The 21063-nt window shown below is 41.2% G+C and overlaps 1 protein-coding gene across 3 annotated transcripts in view; it reads right to left on the bottom strand.

The window, feature by feature from the left end:
• Positions 1 to 6964: 6964 nt before the first annotated feature.
• PKHD1 (PKHD1 ciliary IPT domain containing fibrocystin/polyductin) overlaps positions 6965 to 21063 on the bottom strand; it is a 281171-nt gene continuing 267072 nt past the window's right edge. For all 3 annotated transcript variants that reach the window (XM_027808650.2, XM_027808649.2, XM_027808651.2), the window contains 4 exons: positions 20609 to 20716; positions 16842 to 16997; positions 15516 to 15650; positions 6965 to 11454 (listed from right to left, as the gene is read on the bottom strand). In XM_027808650.2, the coding sequence (XP_027664451.2) occupies positions 11102 to 11454; positions 15516 to 15650; positions 16842 to 16997; positions 20609 to 20716 (752 nt within the window). In that variant the 3' untranslated portion in view covers positions 6965 to 11101. The remainder of the gene's footprint in view (positions 11455 to 15515; positions 15651 to 16841; positions 16998 to 20608; positions 20717 to 21063) is intronic.

Raw genomic sequence — 21063 nt, 5'->3', positions numbered from 1 at the left:
ACAATTGTTTGTACTCCATAGATCTGGAAAGGAGCTAACCTAGCCGATGACTTTGAAAGAGAATTTGTATAAACATAAGCTGTAAATTAACTCCATTTACCTTCTAGACCTTATCTAAACCTGCATGTCCAGAGAAGGTACCTCATGGACTTGGACGGGCTGTGGAGTCAGCACAATGTCAGTCACAGGTGGCTGCTCCTACATTTGTCATTTCTTCGGAGGCAGCATCTGGCACTTCACTGGGAACATCTCACACTGAGAGGAACCTTGTGAGGAGCAAGTCCTGAGACTCATGACAAAAACATGCCTTAGCTTCCTAATAATGCAGTTTTCAAAGATTGTTTACCGAAGATTTGTAAGATGAGATAATCAGGCATGAAAGGCTTAATTACATGGGATTTTTCTTAATATTAGAAGGCTGAATCAGCTCTGGATGTATAAAGAGGACTGGGAAGTGGTGTCAGAGCTGTTCTTTGCTGCCCTGCTTCCTTTCCTGGGTGCTCTCCTGTTTTCTCCCTGCTGCTGCAGGATGAGGCATTGCCTCACTTCAGCACACATCTCCCAGGGTGAAGGATGAAGCTGCACACAGCCTCTCGTCCCTCTTTCCTCCCTCTATGTCCCCCACCACCTATGTTGCAAGAAGTATCCTCCTTTTGTCCAGCAACACTTCCTGCTCTCCTCCAGTTTCCAGGATCTTGGGAAAACTAAGCGGGATGGGAAAAGGAAGAGGGATGAGCCATCTTCTGAATGACAAAAGGAGATTGCTGGGCCAGTCCAGGAGCCAGAGGAAATCCTCAGGGATCCCATTGTGCTCTTCTGTCTGTGGTCAAGGGTGATGGTGGGTGCAAAGATGCTGCAGACACCTTTGGTGAGTGTGCCTGAAGGAAGGGTCTCCCAAAATCACCTCCTCCCTTACTAAACTATTTACCAATATCTTCACCCTTCACATCCCAGTAGTTCCACTCTGAATTTGCTTGGCTTACCATTTTTTGTCTGTGCAATAGAAGTTATTTCCAAAATTCTCTTTGACCAACAGGTATTTTTAGACTGTGACCATGTCATAAGATCAGCACTTTCAGAGGTGTTTTATTGCACTTTAAGATAAGAGTAAGAGATATAAAGTGACACACCTTCTGCAGGTACCCATTGCAGGTTACAGCAAAAGCCTAATTGACAAATTTACACTGGGCACCTAATTTTCAGCTGGTTTTAAATCCCTCCTTTTTTTACTATGCAAAGTGTTTTCCCCACCTGTGTTTCCTTTGCAAACCCTCTGCAAAATTATAAACAACTTCTTGAACTGTAGACATCAAAACCAGAAGCACTATAAATCCTAGAATAAAAGCAACCTCTTCTTATTTAAAAGCTTTGTGTCTATGCAGCAAAACAACATTAGCTCCTTTGTAAGACCTTTATCCTGACGAAAATCATCTTTAGTTATTACCTACCATGATGACAAGCTGTTTTCAGTCACCAGCTGTCAGAAGAGAAACTGCCTAGTAAATAAAGCCATATACTTAAGTGTAATTTTTCTATCATTACAATAAAATGTATCTCGTTTGTCTGCATGGTTGATCCACTGATCGCACAGCATAAGGGATCTGTCCTCTTATTTTATTTATCATCCCCTGAACCTCCATCTCACTAGCCAATTGGCTGATTACCAACTTTTAGATTATCTTCGTGTTTATAGAAAAAACATTGCTACAATAGCATCAGGGCAAAACCTGATCCCTCTGTGACCGGACTAGAATCAAACCTACTCAGCAGTGACTTCTATAAACACGTTTTGAGGCTGCCAGCCTATTCTTAATCCACTTAAGGTGTACTGTGTTAATTTTGTGCTTTTTCCCCCCAGTTTTGTAATCAAAATGTCGTGGTGTACCAAGTCAGATGCCTCACAGATGCCTATTGCTTGCATACCGCTATCTTTATCAACTAAACTTGTAATCTCGTCAGAAAAAGAGCTATCGGTTTACTTTGACAGGACCTGTTTTCCATAAGCTTGTGTTGACTGGCATTCACTAGGTGTCCCTTTTTATTTCTGAGGATGGGGTACTCTAGGGTATGAGGGAAGGGAGTTTGCCAGAGCACGTACATCTGCAGCCTCAAATTCAAGCACCAATTGTCAGCTTGTCTCCGGCAGACTACGGCAGCCTGAAATGGCCCTGAAGTTATTTTATGCTTTGCTCTCTCCAAATCAAGACTGTCCTGTCTGGAAATCCAAGGAGGCCTTTCTCAGTCTCTATATAAATAATTCTTTCATACAGCCAACATTATTAGTCATAGTGTGCAATCGGTTCTGTATTAGAATAGTAAAGAAGCCCACTGGCAGTGTGAAATGACTGATCTCCGGTGTGGATGTATCTAGAGCGCCGAGTCCCAACAGCCGTCTACCTTGAGGCATGGGAGAATTTAAGTTGGTGAGGCGGAGGAGGGATTGGTGATATTAGGGAAGCTGACAATTTGTGTGACATGACAGCTCTTCTGCATGGACTGCACTTTCCTTTTTTTTTTTTTTTTTTTTTTCCTTTAACCATCAGCACCTTGCAAGTGAAACCAGTTTAGGTGCACTTATTATTTCTGTTCTTATTTCTATTTCTCTCTTCCTCTTTCTCTTTCCATTTCTATTTCTATCTCTATTTCTGTTACTATCACTATTACTATCACCACTATTACTCTTTTGTTTCAAGGGTGGTTTCAATGGCAACCAGGATGCCAGGATTGGACTGCACTTGGAAAATAATTAATTAGAAACAGTCTCAGTGCTGAGGACCCTGAAGCCTGAGTGGGCAAAGTGGACTGAGGTATGGAGAAAAGCTGTATTAGCATTCTATTTTGCATGCGAGGAGCTGAGGGGCAGAGACATTAAATGAGTGGCCTAAGGTCAGAGAGGGGAATTGGTGGCAGGATGCAGACTTGAACTGAGGACAGCTGATATCCAACCTAATGCATAAGCTGCATTACTTTCTCAGTGTTACCTGTCTCCATTTTTCTCTCTGAAACAGGCTTAGATAACAGCAATGGTGTCGTGAATTTTTCTGAGGACAGATAGCCAAGGGAAATGGGTGCTTTTTCTGATTTCATTTCCACTTGTTCCTAGTGCAAGCTTTAGTGAGTTGCTTAACTATTCCCTGCTTCATGGCATCTTTGCCTCCAAAAGGGGTTAGCAAAAGCAGCCATTAGAGCTAGCAAGAATCTACTGTTTCTCTTTGAAGGGAAAACCTGAATTTAAAAAAGAATACCAGAGATGTTGTGGGTATTTTTTTTAATTATGAAAACATTTTCTTTAGGATTATCACAATTTTTTCCAGAGTTTTGGAGGATTGCATAGACCCTCAGCCTCCTTGAAATGGAGTGCTGCAGGCAATATTTGTAGGATGTGCGAGATGGGAACCTTGACTGACCTCATGGTTATCTCCTAGGAGCATGAGATGACCAAAAACCTGAACCCCTGTAACCTCTTAGGGGCTGCCTCAGGTGGGGAAACCAGGCAATCCCAAGATCCTCACTTCCAACATAAGATGGTACTGGATGAATTACTACTAAGAGGGACAATCACAGAGCAGGGAACTATTTGAGGAGGGAAAAACTGCCACAGAACATCTTATGCAGGATTTATGCACTTCACTGTACTTTTCCTATTAGAAAATAACTCTTGATGAGTTGGGAACTGCTCAGTGAAAGACCCCACTGGACGTAGGATGTGCATCACCAGGTTAAGCTGAAAAGCCTGCTTAAAAAGGCTAGAAGCCAAGCACCTCATCCAAGTTATTCAGGTAACACCTGCAGAGAAACAGGCTCTTCTGCAGGGTGATTCAGCCTGCCCTGCCATAGCTGTGTACGAAAAGTAAAGCAAAGCACCCTCCTGAGTGCATCTGACGGTATTAACCAGAAGCAAAGGAGAATTAGATTAGAATAGACACCTAACTTTTAATAATTAGGAGTAATGAGTGTAGATGAAAGGTAGGCGGTCTTGGTTTTGTTCCTCCACTGAGTGTCTTGGAGAGCAATGGTCCGGTGCTTCCAGCTTCACGCAGTAAGGTGGAGGGCTGGTTAATCAGTGACTTGCATAAAAATATTCTTCAGTGCCACCTCTTGGGAGCAAAGGAAAATGTGTCTTGTGTTCAGGGTTTATCTCATGTATGTATTGTCTTCATCCTAATTTTGACCTCTACACAGCCCAGATAAACATATAAATGTCTTCACACTGTTATCGAAATCAGCAAATTCTTTTATGCTCTGTCTGTGCGTATCAAGGAAGTCAAAGAAACCACGATTTTGCTCAACAGCAAGAAACCTTGAATTGAAAGCTTCCCTTTCTGACAATTTCACCTGTCACAGTGGACCATGGCACTCATCGTCAGAGAAATAGAGGTATTAGGACCCACAGCAAAGAACTTTTGATGCCATTCACTGGGGAATAGTGTTTCAGACTTCAGTATATCATATAATTTACCATGCAATTTTAGATTAAACAAGTGGATACTGAATCATCTTTGGACTAGTAAGCTACTAAGCCCAGTGGTGGACATGAAGATAAAAAGTCCCGATGGGCAAGTCTTAAAAGGGAGTTGGAATTTATGCTTCAGCTAATCATCGCTGTGGTGTCTGAAAACAAGAAGAAAGCAGGAGGCATAACAGAATGAAATGTAGCATCCTTCTCCCTGCAATGCACATCTTTCCTCTGGGATTAAAATAGGGTTTGCATTTTAAATTTTCATTTACTAAACAGAAAAATATTTTACTAGGAGGGAATGGTATTAAGGAGAAATGATTCTTTGTGTGCCCTCAGGCCTGGTGAAGACAGGATTTGATTTGCTGTGTTAGGCTGGAATCTGGATTGATACACAGAGATGAGAAGGTGTTTAATAAAATTTACATTTCATTTTCTCACTTGACACCAGTCTCCTGTCACTCACCGAATGAAGGGAATATGACAAATAACTTTTGTCAGCACCTAGACATAGAGAGACAGTTGGGGGGGTGGGAGGTGGGTGGGAAGCAAGGGTGGGATATTTTTAGCATCATTCCCTTTGACGGCTGTGAGACTTGGCGTGTCTTGGGCACCGGCTTCATCTTTAATGTACTTCGGAACAGAGAGGTGTATCAGGAGGAAGGCACCAATTAATCCAACCACACCTAACGTCCCTGGGTATGGACAAATGACCTAGTGGGGAATGAATGGGGTGACCTACACCCGAAGCAGCAGAGCATTTCAGTGCATGCTCCATGCTCAGCTCGCATGCCGCTCCGCTCTGACATACGCCGTTCCATCCGGCTGGAGTGCATCTTCCACAGCGCTGCTGAGGAGATCCGCTCCCATGCCTTGGCTGTGTCACCTGTTTCTGGTTTTCTTCTTTCCCTAGTGATCCCAAGTTAAAGTGGCTGGGTTTAGTATTAAAAGCTTTTTTCCACCTGAACTGAGGTTTCTAATTGAGGAGCAAAAGTCAGAGTCCTAGTCAGCATCTACCTCCATGAGGTTTAACTGCACAAAGCAAGAAAGAGGGAGGTCTCTTGCAGGAGGACTGAGTATATATTCTCCTTTTCTTCTTTTCCTGTGAGGTACTACCCCTTATCTGTTCAGCTGAATTTTAAGTGAGATCCCTGTGTCCCACAGGACTCCCACAGAACTTGGAAAGCAACAAAAAATGTGTGGGGACATCTGGAAAAGCAAGGTGAATAAGCATTATTCCCTATTTGTCCTGCAACAAAACCTGGAAAATATCAGGCAGAACATTTAAAATAAAAGCAGAAGAAACTTGCTTTTTCACATGGGATATACATAATTTGGTGTAACATGATATTAATGGCACACTTTCAGAGAATGCTTAGGGACAACAGGTCTACCCAATGGCCATTAGGAGCAACCATTATAACCAGAAAGTCTTTTCTTGCTTAAAATAAAATCCAGGGGAGGTTCATTTCATATTTTCCCCTTTTCTTATACCCTTCCTCAAATATCCAGCACAGGCAGTCCTCAGTATGAGGGGTCTGGTTCAATGCAATATGGAAGCTATTCAAAGGTTTACCTAGCTTATGTTCATGGCCTTCTTCTGCCATAGCCTTTGTTTACAACTGCAGATTGAGCCAGGTTCATCGGCAGTAGGGACTATTTTTCATTCAGCTTGTAAAGTGAGGAAGAAGCTTTGAATTGAAACATCTGAAGCAAAGTTGACAGCATGCTGGGAGTATTTTAGGAGAAAATGATTCACTGATCTGTAGACCAAAAGAGAGGAACAGAAGCTTAGGTAGAGTCAGATTTTTCTTTCACATAATTTTCCAGTTTTGGGGGGTGGGGTGAGGTTGCCAAAGTATTCACCTTAAGCATAAAGCTAGGGACAAACTAAGCTATTTTTATTTTATTTTTCAATTAGTTTGGGACCATTGTGTCTTTTTATTACTTTTTTTCTTTCCTTCCTCCCTACATTTTTCCTTGTCTTTGCTGGTCAGAATGTGAAAGAAAAGAGAAAAGAGGAAAGGAAAAATAAATAAACCAAAAAGAAAGCAAAAGGAGAGTGTAAATATCTCCCCAAACAACCATCCTTCAAAAGCCATTTCAATTTCCAGTTTAAAAAAGAAAACTTTCTCTATGTCTTTCTATTTTCCTTTTCAGAAAATTCACTAATGAAATAGTTGCTCTAGTTTTATTTTGTTCTTTCAAAACTGAAAATTTTGAAATGCCTTGGTGAGAGAGTAGAAGATTGTTGGTAGTTTCTTGGCAGCTCCAGACCTCCACACACACACACACAGAGGTCTGAGCCAGTGAAAAAGAACTGTGATACCTACCAAAGGTGCTTCCTAGGCTGACCTCATGCTCCTAGGAACTTCACTGTCCCTCACTGCAGCCTGTCATGTCACCTAATATGTGAAATCTTATATCTCAGGTAGCACCCACCTCCTGTCCCCATCCCCCCAAAAAGCATATGGCTTTTACACACCATAGAAATCCCTGTGCAAACACCCTTGGCTGCTACGTTCTTGAATCTTGGAATGACCCTATGGTAGGGCCTGGCTTTTGTTCTTCCAATTGTCTTTATGTTGATCAACAAATCATCACTCAATGTTTCTCACCTTTTAGTAGGTACAAAGCTGGAATAATTTCAAGTCCTGGCAAATGCATAATGATTGTAAAAAAAATAAATCTAAGAAGCCCGTGAATCTGTATAACCAGGAGATACCCATAACCACCCTTGGAGTGTTGCATCATGCAGCTTTCCCGATCCAGTGAAGGTTTTCTCACACAGTTTCTAGTGCACTGAAGATTGGTTTTGAGTTTAATTTCACTCTTATTAAGTCTATTCATTCCAGAATCAGAAGATCACAAAAAAGCCTTCTGACCGGACACTTGCCTCCTTTATTTGCCATTTATACCTCTCATCCTATAGAAATAAATGCCATAATAAATGTCATAATAAATAGGGATTGGAAGTTATACCATATAGAGATGATGAAAGGGTTTATAATCTCATTGCTGTTATTTGGTTTCTATTTTTTTCTTTTTTTTTTTTTTTAATTTTGTCTTAGGCACACAATTCCTTCAACCTAGACTGTAATTAATTTTACTACATCACCAGTTATCTCTGCTCCCTAACCAGGCTTGTCATTTTAATTTTTCACAGGCTTTCTTTTTTCTGTCGGTGTGCCTGTTCCTGTATCTTTGTGAAGTCTCATCAACTGTGGCCCAAAGCCTTAGGCAAATTTGTCTGTAATGCACTCCTCTACTTCAGACATAAGAAGAGAAAATACTACGTCCACAAAATGGGGTGGGGGGTGGAGGATAAAAAGGAAGAAGAACAATTTTGACCATACATAGTCTGGGAATTCAGACAAGCCTTGAGAGCCTGGTTAGGAACAAGGCATCCTTTCAGCTACCCTCCTATTTATAACAATTAACTGAATTCAAGTGCTATTGGAGATGGGACAGGAAGAGATTAGCAGGTGGAAACCCCAAATCTAGCAAACTTCATTAAAATTTTGCTGTTGTCTGCAGTGGAATCAAACTTGTCAAATTTCACTGACACTTAACAAGATGGTCAAGAAAGACTTTGAGTCTCGGAGGATGGATCTGCACAGGCAGATGCAGAGACTTTTACATTCATTTGGCCTGCACATTGAAGGCTTCCTTGGTGTTCAGTGTGGGGAAGTTAGCACTTTGCTAAGCCTAAGTAGATGTGCTGAAAGGGCTTAATGTCCCTTGCAGGGCTGGCCTGAATGTGGGCTGAGCTAGAGCACAAGTCTTTGCCACAACATGCCTATAGGTTTCTTTGAAAAGCTGAGCTGACATCCTGATGCTGCCTTTTCATGTGTCCTTGCAGAAGCTGGACTTTGAGTGTATAAACAAGTGAACTCCTTTCAGATGAACGCCTTGCAGTTGGCCCAGAAGTCTTAACAACCTCAAGTCTATCAAGGCACCCCATTCCTCGTGGGTAACCCGCATCACACTGTGGGTTCTTCCTCTGGTTTCTTCCATTCCATCCCTACTGTCTTGCCCGCACATTGCCTTTTGGAATGTATAATATCTTCTTATCAAGGAGCATTTCAACACATGGATTTATCCGTAAAAAGTCCATGCAAAGGTGGAAGCCACTGTTGCCCTAATTATAGTGTAAGGATTAAGGAGAACTCAACAATGTAAAGACTAAGAATCTTGAGCAAGATCACCAAAAGTTCTGATGGCAAGGCAGTAATGACATGAAGGTGTTCTATAGGCCAAGCTGATATTCAAACTATTGTAAAATGAAGCTTCTGGCTTGGGACATGAGATGTGTGTTCTCTTTCCTTGCCCTGCCCAGGACATCCTGGAGCAGTCTGGGTATGTCTGTTCATCTAACCATACATTGCCTGTAAGAGCAAGAGGCTGTTTTTTTCCTTTGCCTGTCTAGATGGAAAAATTTTCAAAATAAACGTGGACCTCCATCAGCCACAAAGCAGTAGAATCCCATTTAATCCAAGTGTTGCTGAAGTCAGTCTAGAACCAATTATTTTTGGAAAAGATACCATCTCATTTTTAATCATGTTCTTCAACCACAAAGTCTCAGTCACATCTTTCTCTCTCATCACTACAGTGATTTTTTTCCTGATAAACAGGTTCCCCTAAATCTCTTATTTATTCAGGATTCACTTCTTGTTTGCACTAATTTTTCATTAGTTTTTGCTTCACTTTCTCCCCACTGCTTCCCCATGGTCCACCACTCACCCAATTAATGTACAGTAGTGTGGGAAATCAAGAGAAACAATGCTGCAATCAAAGATTTTTTAGCCCTGCTTATGCCTTTAGAAGTCTATACATGCAAGACATTACTTATTCTGTAAACAAAGTATGGATAAATGCAAGGATTATGAATTAAAGGATTAATTAAAGCCCTTAACTGTTTCCAGTATGTCTGATTTTTCCCCCAAAAGAAGGCTTCATTGTATAATGTTTGCATATAATTTACATTCACTATTATTTGCATATTATTTGCATACATTCTGACATTTGTAATTATATATTATTTGCTTCCACACTGCTTGGATGTGATAGAGTCACTTACTATGCGTAGAATTACTGGAGGGGAGCGGAGTTTAGGGGAGGGAGGAATTGTAGTTCTGCAGAGAGGAAAGGAATTATCCTACCACATGAAAGTATCTAAGACTTGATATCAGCTGTGAAGGAAGGGAAGGGTCTCCAAATCATTTCACCAAACCTGGATGTCTCTGCAAGGTATAATTTTTTATTCGGACCCTGAATCACAAGACTTAGGGATCTACCATGTTGATTCACATAAACCACTATTTTGGCCTCTGCAGAAAATACTGTAGTAAATTGCTTTTCCATACCATGGAAGAGGTCAGAAATGCTGATCTGTTGCACTTGATAATGTAAGACCCTCATCCTCAACTGTCTTAAGCCAGAAAAGCTCCTGTGCCGTCAGGCAGAAGCCTAGCTCAGCATGGAATCCATCTGATTACACCTGAAAATGATGCTTATAAACACACCATAGTGTATAAACCAATGCTGGTGAGCATGCTTCTGTGCTTAGAGAACCACGTAGCTCACTGACAAGAATCTGCACCTTATCTCCTTCAACTTGAAGTGAACTGGTTTCTGGTTGTTTGGGTGGGTTTTTTTTCAGATCAAGGTTTCTTACCTTCTCTTCCCCTGCTGATCTGGTCAGAAACCTCATCTTCCTGATGAAGTATTTTTCCTGCAGAGGAATATAAATTTTATCTTGTGCCACCAGGACACCTTGCAACCAAGAATTTTATGGTACAGAGAGGGCATAATAAAGTTCCTCATCTTCCAGCTCAGTAAAGCAAAACACAGGAATTCTCTGAGCAACCAAAGAACATCAACGTTATTATTATCATTCATAAAGAGTAATGTTCATAACAAGCCAGTGATTTAAGGCTGTTTGAAAACAATGCCATGGTGAAGATTTAACTCAGCAAAATGATTTAAAAGAAATTTTAAAAAATCAACAAAAACCAACACAGATTTCACAAAGGAGGAATAGAAGCACTTATTCAAGTCACAATGAGACGAAAGTTGAATACGTTTGTTTTTTCCTCAGAAAAAGGAAGAGATTTATGCACACAAAACTAAAGGCATGATTGGAAGAAATGGGAAAATTCGTATAGATTTGCATATATATATTTATATATATGCATACATACCGATCAGCATTGTTCTAGACACTAAGAACTACATCAGTGCTGGTATATTAAAGAGTCAGAAATCCAATCATCTGGACTGTTAATTGGTAGGCTAATCCCTGAATGCTTTTGGATGTAATCTCAAAGCTGACCTGGTTAGCCATCTAACACTCCCCCAAACAACACTTGGAGAGAGTTTTAGAGGTGTCAGAAGGACTGTTCTCAACAGGCAATTTTAATGCACCCATCCTGTTTTAGAAGCTAAGAAAGGTCAACACTGACATGGCCAGAGTCTACCAGCTGGCTGCAGATCCAAGGGGTTCATTTGTACGTGTGGCCGTCTGGCTCCCTGTGCCAATATGTGTCTGTTTTTCTCTGACCACAGAGACAAAAGACTCAGCTTCCCATTGACTATGAGGCAAAGTCTGCTTTGTCAGTGGTCCACCATCTCACATCACTTCTCTTACACCTCTGCTGCTACCACAGCAACATGCTCTCCGACATCATTCTGATGGTTGGGCATCCTTTCAGACATCTCTCTTTCCTTCTTGTAACCAGCTGAAGGCTGAGGAGCATCCTTCTGGCTGGAGCATCCCGGGACAGCTGGCTGCTGAAGTTGCAGAGAGTCACCAGGAGATGTTCCTCCATATAGCTGTTGGTGACTATCACTTTTCCTAGCTGAAGCAAGGGTGTCTCTGTCACCTGTCTTACGCTGCACAGTGCTCATCTTTCTCACTGGCTTGGGTTCACAGGGCTGCAGGTTCAGCTCCTCCAGTTGTCCTGGGGCACATCCTACTGCTCCAGTTCCTTCCATATCTGTGAAAGCAAGACTTATTTGTGCTTTACAATAATTGTCAGACCCCACCATTGTGTTCCTTACCCTTCGATGCCTTTACTGCATGTTAAAGACATTAATGAAAAAGCAATTATTGTTGGAGAAATAATTACAACTGGCAACAAGTTTTAGTTGACAGAAACAAGTTGTTAAAACCAAACAACCGTGAGCTGTTCCCAGAAATAAATATAAAACAACCAAAACAGCTGGTTTGTTCTTATTGGTACACTAACAGCTTCTAGAACATCTTCCAATGGTTAACAAGTATTTCAGGGAATGCTCAATAATAAAAGTATATAGAATTCAACTGGTTAATAAGCTATGTATTGCTAAGACTGTTAATAAATTTAATACTACACATCTATAAAATATATCAACTCTCTATGAATCAGGCTATAAGGTAAGGTAGAACTTTTGATTTCCAACATTTGAATCCTACTCAAGGCAGAGCCAGTAACCTGCAATGCTGATCAAAAAATTATATTGAAAAAATGCAGAAAAAACAAAATATATACTATACATTTTTCATGTGGAAATTAAAAATGTTTACATCTTAATAAAACAAGCATTTATCAACCACAGAAGCAGAATTGCTTGTAGTGTTACAGCAGATGACTTCTGAGTTGACAGGGTGTGTTATCACCTCAGTGCAAGGTTGGCAGCCTGCTTCATCTGGATGCTGAAAAACATTTGTAAAATTCTTGCAAACCTCTCCCTTCCCCCCTGAAAATAAAATGAAACCAGTCCAGACCCAAACCTTTATACTCATGTGTTAGTGGACACCATCAGCTTCTGTAGTCCCTTCATCAGCATATATTATAGGTCCTTACCACAAATGAACCAAGAAAATGTTACCACTCCTGATTTTTCAGGTTTGTCCTTGAAGTTTAACCCTTAGCAGCCTGTGACATTTAGCCCTGTGGTTCGTCAGACCTTCTGGCCAGATTCATTCTCTTCTCCCTTTTCTGTAATGTATTAATTGGAACTCTATTTGCTGGAATCATTTTCATAGAAACATAGAATCATAGAATGTCTCAGGTTGGAAAAGACCCATAAAGATCATTGAGTCCAGCTCCCTGCTCCTCTCAAGAATACCTAAAACTAAATCATATGTCTAAAAGCATCATCCAGATGCTCCTGGGACTCCTTGAACTCTGACAGGCATGTCAATGACTTTATGCTTGTACTCACTTTTCCTGTTGAAGAGTGCTGGCTTTTATTCAACTTGTACAACCTCTAGCTTTCAATTTCAGGATTGTACCTTTTGGAAGTTCACTGGAAAGTTGTCAGAAAAATTTCAGTAGCCACACATGTTTCTGTGTGCAACAGTTTTCCTTCTTGAGATTCCTTTAACATTAGATAGCTGGCTGTTTTAAAGTACAAATTACATACATCGCTGGGTTCAGTTTTCTGCTTTATAGACATAAACAAGATGATCAGGTCATGATCCCCTATACCAAAGCTTCATTTAGTTCCTGATATGTATTGATCATCTTCAAAGGTGCCATTTTCAACTGTGAAAAATAGGCCTTTTCAAATGAGTTTGAATTAATGGAGGAAGCTAAATATTTTCTAGATATAAGCCGTTTCAAGGATGAAATACTGCCTTGAGATTTATATGACATAGTAATCTAAAATATCCTGATTTTTTAAAATTAAATACAAACTATTCAGTATCATTAAAGCACACGATTAACTGGATTAAGTACCAGCTAACAGACAGAGCTCAAGCCGTGATAATATATGGGAGACAATTCTCAGAGGTGGGGGTGCCTGGCAGTACTGGACACAACCACTAAAACAGAAGATGTTCAGTGTTTCCACCAGTGATTTGGAATTAAAACTAAAATTTATTCCAATGAAATTTTGTAAAAGGTGGAGAAAATGACAAACTTTTAGAAAGGAAGGAGGAGCCGACTGGAGCAATCTAGGAGCAAGGGATGCACACCCTATTTGCAGAATGGACAGCCTCTTCAGGAATGCAACAGCAGTTTCTGGGTAATGGTGGCCAAGGAGTTCAGGATAAGGATCAATCAGGTACACTACCTGAAAGGACTGGAAGTTGAAGTTAGGAAATATGAGCTGTTAGAGGATACAGCTTTTCAATGGTGAAGGTGATGAACCAGCCAAATAAATTGCAAAAAGAAAAAAGAAACACTATGTTCACCTCCAGGTGCCGCTCTGTTAGCCTTGTGTTAGTCAATCAAAAGTTATTTAATTCAAGAGAGAGATAATTATGTGAATCTGAGGAGATTTTTTGTTACACCAAGGTCAGACAAGGCAATATCTTGATCCCTTCTCCCCTGCAGTACTGCACATCTACGCATACAGCTTTCTTCTTCATCTCCATCCTCAGCTACTTGTTCTGGGACAACAACCAGGGCCCTGACCTTCGTTGGACTCCACACTGTATAAGCACCTACCAAACAGAAAAACTCTGCCTTGCAAGACTTACTGTAGTGATTAATAACAAAGTCTCCGAACACTTAATTGCATTAGAAAAGTGGGATTTCTTATGGGGGCAACAGCTACAAAGCAAAAACTAAACAAAAAGGGCTGCAGCTCTGATTTCCTCTCTCTCTCTCTCCAAAGCCAACAGTACTTTAAATAAGGGGAAATCAAACATTAAACATTTCCAAGTCATATGTATTAAATTCACTTAAGATATTGTTACCCTTGTTTAGATTTGAACATTATCGGGGAATCTTTTTTTTTTTTTCTTGCAACTATTCCTAAAAGACTTTAAGTGGCTGGATTGCCTTTTTCTGACAAAAAAAAATCTTTCCATGAATTATTTACACGACGGCTCCAATCAACGCTATACCTGTCAGCCTCCCCAGCCAAAATGAAAGTTCACTATGTAAAGGTGCCAAGGGAGAATGGCAGCCTCCCACTGCGAGTTTATAGACAGAACTAAGTCAGCACGCATTATGTGTCAGAGCCGACATCAGACAGAATCAGATCCTTTGATCTCAGACCTCCACAGGAAGCTTAGATCTCAGACAAATTAGATAAAAAATGAATTTATAGCAGATATGTATCCTAAGGCACACAGCTGAACGCTGTGTTTTGGAGGAGTACAGCAAATATCAAAACACATAAACTGCAGAATTTCCTCTCTCCTTCTCCCTCTCCCTCTGCTTTTGTGATGGATGCTAATTAAAAGGAGATAAAACTTCAGCTCCTCTCTTCCTGCCTCTTATGTAATCCACAGGCTTTGGGAAGGAGGAGGAAGAAGAAATTCCCAAAACAGAATAAACGGGTGGTTCAGCGGGGTTATTCGAATGCCCTTAGATCTGTGCTGTTGGCAGGTGAGACAAAAAAAAAACCAACAAAAAACAACCGCACCACCCAGTCCTGTAAGAACATTTCACACTTGCAGAGAGTGGAGCCAGTGCTTTGTGCTGCCAGCCACAGGCCCCTGAGGCTGTCTGCGTTTCCATGACCTCAGAAGAAGTCGTGTTTGATCAGCAGATGATGAAAAGACAAGTCTCGAGGAGGTGTGCGGAAAACGGGTGTTTGTGGCAGGTCCCTGGAGAGTAAAGGGGGTCACTGAGTAGGGTGGGTGGGAATGGAGCTGCTGTGGGGTGCTGGCTTGGGCTCACTGCTCAGAAAGCATGGCATGAAGGTCCAGCGAGTGGTTCAAGGTAACACAGACCATGTAAATGAGCCCTGCTTGGTTTTTTTCTACCTCCAGCATACCTCACTGCAGTCCTCCACAGACTGCAAATCCCTCCAGAGCTTTGGGAATGCTGGTCGCTGTCCTGCTCCAAAAACACTAGGTGAAGTCATGGACTCACTGAGGGCAAGAGGGATTATGCTGCTCCCTTCAGTGCAGCCAAGGTTTCACACTGCATGTATAAAAGGAGATAAAATGACATATAGAAAAATACCAAGGAGGACAAGGAGGTAATAAAGTGATAGACCTTCTGAGAAGAACTATGTCACTGATCCTATACAAACCTATAGTTTAACAGACCTAAAATGACTCTCAGTACTCAACTGTTTAAAAATTTGAATTATTGTGGAACTACACTCTCACCTCCTGCTATAGGCACACCACTTCTATTTTCTCCTTGATTGTAGCAAGGCTGGATGTGAGCTGCATGAGGCTGCACTTGTTTACGGGGTCCCTTGGTACTGGCCTGCTGTACATCAGCCTGTTCCATCCTCGTTGCTGTAATGAAACATACAGTCACATCACTCTCAGTCCATCCTCAGCTCAGCAGCAATTATTAATTCAAGCAACAATATATTGCTGGGGAATTAACAGGTAACCTAGAAGTGTTCTTTCTGCCCCAAAGTGGAATGTTCATACCATCTCACATTTTGCTGTTAGGATTCCCCCTGTTGTCTTGGGTAGAACCCTTCCTTATGTTATTACCATGTTCAGTAATACTAGAAATTCAGACCTTATTGCAGTTAGTGCTCATGGTGCAGTTTAGAAGAAAGACCCTTTAGCCTGGATTTGCAAACTTACTTGCAAGCAAAACTTTTGAAAAACTAGTAAAAAGGTCTTGAAACGAGTGGAGATGTCTTACTAGCTTGGATGTGCATTTACTCCTCCGCTACTCGTTACCTGTACATTTGGCTAGGTCCCAGCTTCAGTTAGCATATCTGAAAGGCCAAGTTATTAATAACTTTCAACATATCCAGCACTTTGAGGAGGCTGTTTGGCAATCAAACCACCAACAGTTACAGTCACAGTTACATCTTTTTATCTTCAGTTCTTCTCTTACACAAATAACTTTATGCCTTCTGCAGTGAGAAAGCCTCCTTGTGGTCGCTGTATTTGTTTTAAGATCAATGCTAAAAAGGAAACAACCCTAAGGTAAATTAGTAGAGGTGTGGATTTGCTTGGGGGAGAGCTCCAGAGAAGCTGAAGCCCTCCCACTATTGCTTTGACTCCTGTGATGCTGATGGTGTGATGTGAGCATGGCCGTGCTGCTGCCTCTCTGACATCCACACTGCAGCTGTGTCTGGTCCCTGGTCAGCTCCAAGGCTTTGCATAACCTCACCACAGCAAGATATTTTGCTTTGTCATCCTTCATCAGGACAATGCAGTGCTTGGATGGATCATTGAAATCATAGTGAATATTTCCTCCATTTCTCAGTTCCTTGCCTGCACTATAGAAATCGGATTTTCATCATTTTCACATACAGTTAGTACTTTTTCCATCCAGGACTCAGGCAACAGATAGGCACAAACCTGTGTAAATGTGAACTACAAACCATACTGCTAATGACTGAACTTCTCAGGGCTGTCTTTGAGTGCCATCATCTGAATCCGGTTGTGGCCACTCAGAAGATTTGTTAAATACAATCGAGAGTCTGTAAGTATATATTTTAGTGGGTATTTCCAACTTACTGTTGCTTTTGCTCTTCTTGAACCAGCAGAGTGCAAGAGCGAGGATGAATGCAGATGCTGCTGAACTCAGTATGACAACAAGGATCATGCTGGCCTTTGCTCCCATGGGGACAGGGAAGATGGTAAAAGGCTGAGACAGCACAGTAAACTTAGCCCCTGAGAATTCAAAGCAGTCAGAGTTTATTATGAAAGCAAGAACACTGGTTTCACAGCTAAAACACCATGTTGTAGCCTTTCAACATTGATGCTGCTGTTAAAAATGTATGCAGGAACAACCCGTAAGTCTGTCTGTCTCCAGATCCAACGTTAGCCAACAATATTTATTTAGGACTGAGTACCAGGACAAACCAAATACGTAACAATACTCCTCCAACGTATGTTTCAAGCTTTCAGTGCTTCCTGAAGCAGATGGCAGTCTCTTTGTGTTTAACAATTCTTAACATTTCTTCCATGTATTTGTTTAGCTGACTACCAAACCCCAAAAATACATTCACAAAACATCTGTTTCTGAGGACAAACAGATCAGGCCCAGACAGAAAACATGCTCATTCTGCCTAGCAAGGCAGAGAAATGGTTTGCAACAAGAAAGGTGCTAAGTCATGCAGTTTTTACAGGCTATACCCGATTCATACCAGTATAAGTTATGGGGAACCTAGAAACATTCGCTAGCGTTAAGCTTAAGTCCATGATGCAGAAAACTCCTGGCAAACTTGCTAACATTTCCATTGTGCAGAATGAGCATTATAAATAAAAAATGTCAGTGTTAACATGGCAAGTGTTTAGTGTCTTGATGTACACAATGCTTTTCACCCAAAGAACCCAAAGTTTTCTGTAAAAGAAGTCAGAATCAAGCCAGCCACTACTCCTAGTTTCTGTGGTCAGGAGTTCATTTGATCTCAGCATCTCAGCACCTTCAAGGACTGGAAGATGCCTAATACTGCCATTTTAAAAAATCAGAAATATGGAGAGCTTTTGGTTCCCTGAGTCACTTCCAAAAAACATGTTGAATGGAAATGTGCCTGGGAAGAACAGGAGTTTACAAAACTGGCCCTGACACTCCATAGACCAATTTGAAGGATGTGGATTAGCACATCAACTCATTACCTGTCTTACTACTACCTGACTCCTTATGATTCCCAACCCCACAATCCTAATCCTTTTGACAGATGGATATTTCTTTTACATGTTTGAGTTGCACTTTTAGTAAAAATGTAGAAACCTTTTTTCCTTCAAGTCATTAAAAAAAAATTCAGAAACACTGTCAGATGGAGGCTTGGAGACTAGGGTGAGTAGCTGTAAGTACTTCTATCTGAAACTAATTAGATTTGTGTCAACGTTGTCCACTTGAACAAATCAGAGCTTCATCAGAACAATGTGGGAAGCATGTTCCAATTGGGAAAAATTTGCCTGCAAGTACAAACACATATGAATTTCAGTTGAGAAGTAATCTCACAGATATCAAGGACTCTACACAGGTGCTTAAAGGTGCTTTGCACTACTCTAGTAGTTTGGAGTAGACTGCTATTGGTTTAAATGGAAAGTGGATATATCAGGCCCATTGGGATCTATATCAGTTAAATGAATATTACTGTAAAACAAGGAGCAAGACTATGCAATGTTGTTATGAATAGTCTGCTCTCCCCAGGAGCTACCACTGAAACATTTGGGATTATTGCATTCAGTGTCAGCTGCATCTTCTGAGCTGTCTCCAAACAGCAAACTGTGCCAGGGTACACATAGAAACCTAGTGATGAAAGCGTATCCCAAACATCTACTATTTGATTGTTTAATTTTTGTTTGTTTACCTCAAAAATAAGCAAGTATCTTCAATAAGAACCTGGCAGTATAAAAGCCTTTATACTGTCTCCAGCACAGTTCCCAATTACAAACAAGCAAAGGGAATTGCTTCTTTGGAGTGTACTTTTGCAATGTGTATTAGAAGTGTACAGTACTCTGATTTACAGAGGTGATACCTACATGGAGGCATCAGCCATCCGCATTGCAAGCTGTAAATATCTCTTTGCAACTCTCTGACGGGCTAAATCTTTCAGAAAAGGGATCTCCTTTTGATCTTTGTTCAGAGGAAAGATTTTTATGACCTCCCTGAAACAGCTTTCTAAACACATTTCATTAAGCTGCACTTCCTACTAAAGAGTCGGATCCTCTGAGGTGCTCGATTCCCATCTGCTGTCACTGAAGTGAAGGCAATGGGAGCTGTGGGTGTCTGGCAGCATGCGCCCTCAAAATGAGCATATGTGCCCCTTAAAACAGGAATGTGTGCCTCCTTTAAAACCCACCTCCAAGCACCTCCTGCAGCCCAGTTCTCCGGATTTTTTGGGCTATAAATCCCATCCCATTCCATTGTGTCTACCACGTTGTACAGTACCACCCACAAGTGTATTGACGTCCATTCAAAAGCAGTTTGATCTGCTCTCACTATTCCTACCTTTTAAGATCAGCTGTTCAGAAAAATACAGTCTAAATGTTAGTAACATTCTTCCAATTTTATAGCTCAAATTTTTTTCATTAGCTACTTCCAACTGGCCACTTCACCAGTCTGATGTATTTCCCTCTCTGTTTTTTTTTTTTTTTTTCTGGCTGAAAAAAAGCCATGCTTTCTTGGAGTTATCTAATTAAAAATGCTCAGTCTGTACCTATCCTATTTTGCGATCATCTCCGAACATGCGTAAACGAAGTTATGTTCAGCACTTCAAAGGAGTACTCATCAGGGTTTCATGCAGTGGCATACACATTGCCTTACCTTTCCTGGAAAAATTTCTATCTGTGCTTCCTCGGCTTCATTCCACCTGATGGGTCTCATTTTATATATATGAGATATTTATATCTGCATCTATCTAGATATATATATATAGATAGATATGTATGTGTATGTGTATGCACTACCAGAATAGAGACTTTACGTTTAGTCTTAGAACACCTATATCTTAATATGTCTTTGGACTACACACCAGACAGCATGTTTCTGCTTCTCCATTTACTTGCCTCAACAGTCATTTTGAGACAAGAAACCAGCACTTTGACCCCTATATACATTCAAAGCCCCATTTGTAGACACATTCAGGCTCCCAAACAGCTGGACAGGTGCTTCTCTTGTGCAGCTGCCCTGAGGCTTTTACAAGCCAGAGTTCACTCCGTGACTTATCCCCAAGGTGCCAAATGCCCCTCAGTTGGTATTTCTAAGGAGATGTAGGCACACCTGCCTTGTCAACATTACTGGGCTGCTCAGGGGCCTTACAGGGGCAGGTACAAGCTGCATAACCTGTTGCACCCATAAAGATGACCAGGTGCAGACAAACGGTCGGTGAAAGGCACTATGAAAATAGCTGGGAGCACAGATGGAAATTGTCTGAATGCAAACAGGAAAAAAAGAGGGAATAAGAAGACTCAGTTTAAAGGAAAAAGTTTGCTCTTGTCAGCTTATCTGACCTTTAGTACCTGGTTCCTACATGGGATATATAGCTAAGGAATCCGGGGAGATAGAGGCACCTTTCTCTGGCAATGCTTCTCTATACTGACTCATCTTGATTTTGGGGATCTTGCATGAATAGCACAGGAATCACCCAGCTCTCTTGCTGCCTGGGTAACGCCAGCTTGGATGTGTAACAGGAGTCAGGCTGTTTAGAGGTTTGGCATTGCTCCACTCATTCAAACAAAGCTTAGCTCCCTTTTTATAAATTCAGACCACCTGTAGCAGGGTTTTGAGTTCAGTTACCAAATCAAAAAACCATGCAGAAAACAGAGCTTACCTGGAGGTGATGTGACAGTGAACACAAGTTTCCAGTTTGTACCTGAGCTGGAGACAGCCAGACTGGAAAAGCTTGCACATCCATCTATGACCTGCACTTGGGTAAGCCCTGTAGAGTAACATAAAAATTACATTGCAATTAAGACTCCCCAGACAAGTACCACCTCAGCCCCTCAGAGAGCCCTTGTAGCTTTAAGGGGACTTTGGAAAGACTAAATTCAGTGCCCTTCCTAATTGTAAACATTTTGTCTAACCCCAGAAATTTCATACGGGGTAAGGTCTCCAGAGGTACTTGAGCACCAATATCCTGATAGATTGGACGACTTTAGCTTTTGAAGTTCGGTTCTTTGAGTTAATTGTGAAATGGCATTTACTGTACGTATCCATGTTGTAGGAGTACAACATGAATACAGATGTTAAGGGGATCAAGCAAAGGTAAGAGGTGTTACACAGGTG

The sequence above is a fragment of the Falco cherrug genome, chromosome 6, assembly GCF_023634085.1.
Source record: "Falco cherrug isolate bFalChe1 chromosome 6, bFalChe1.pri, whole genome shotgun sequence".
NCBI classification, from domain to species: Eukaryota; Metazoa; Chordata; class Aves; order Falconiformes; family Falconidae; genus Falco; species Falco cherrug.
Note: the sequence above shows the minus strand (reverse complement) of the source record. Positions and strands in the feature narration are given on the sequence as shown.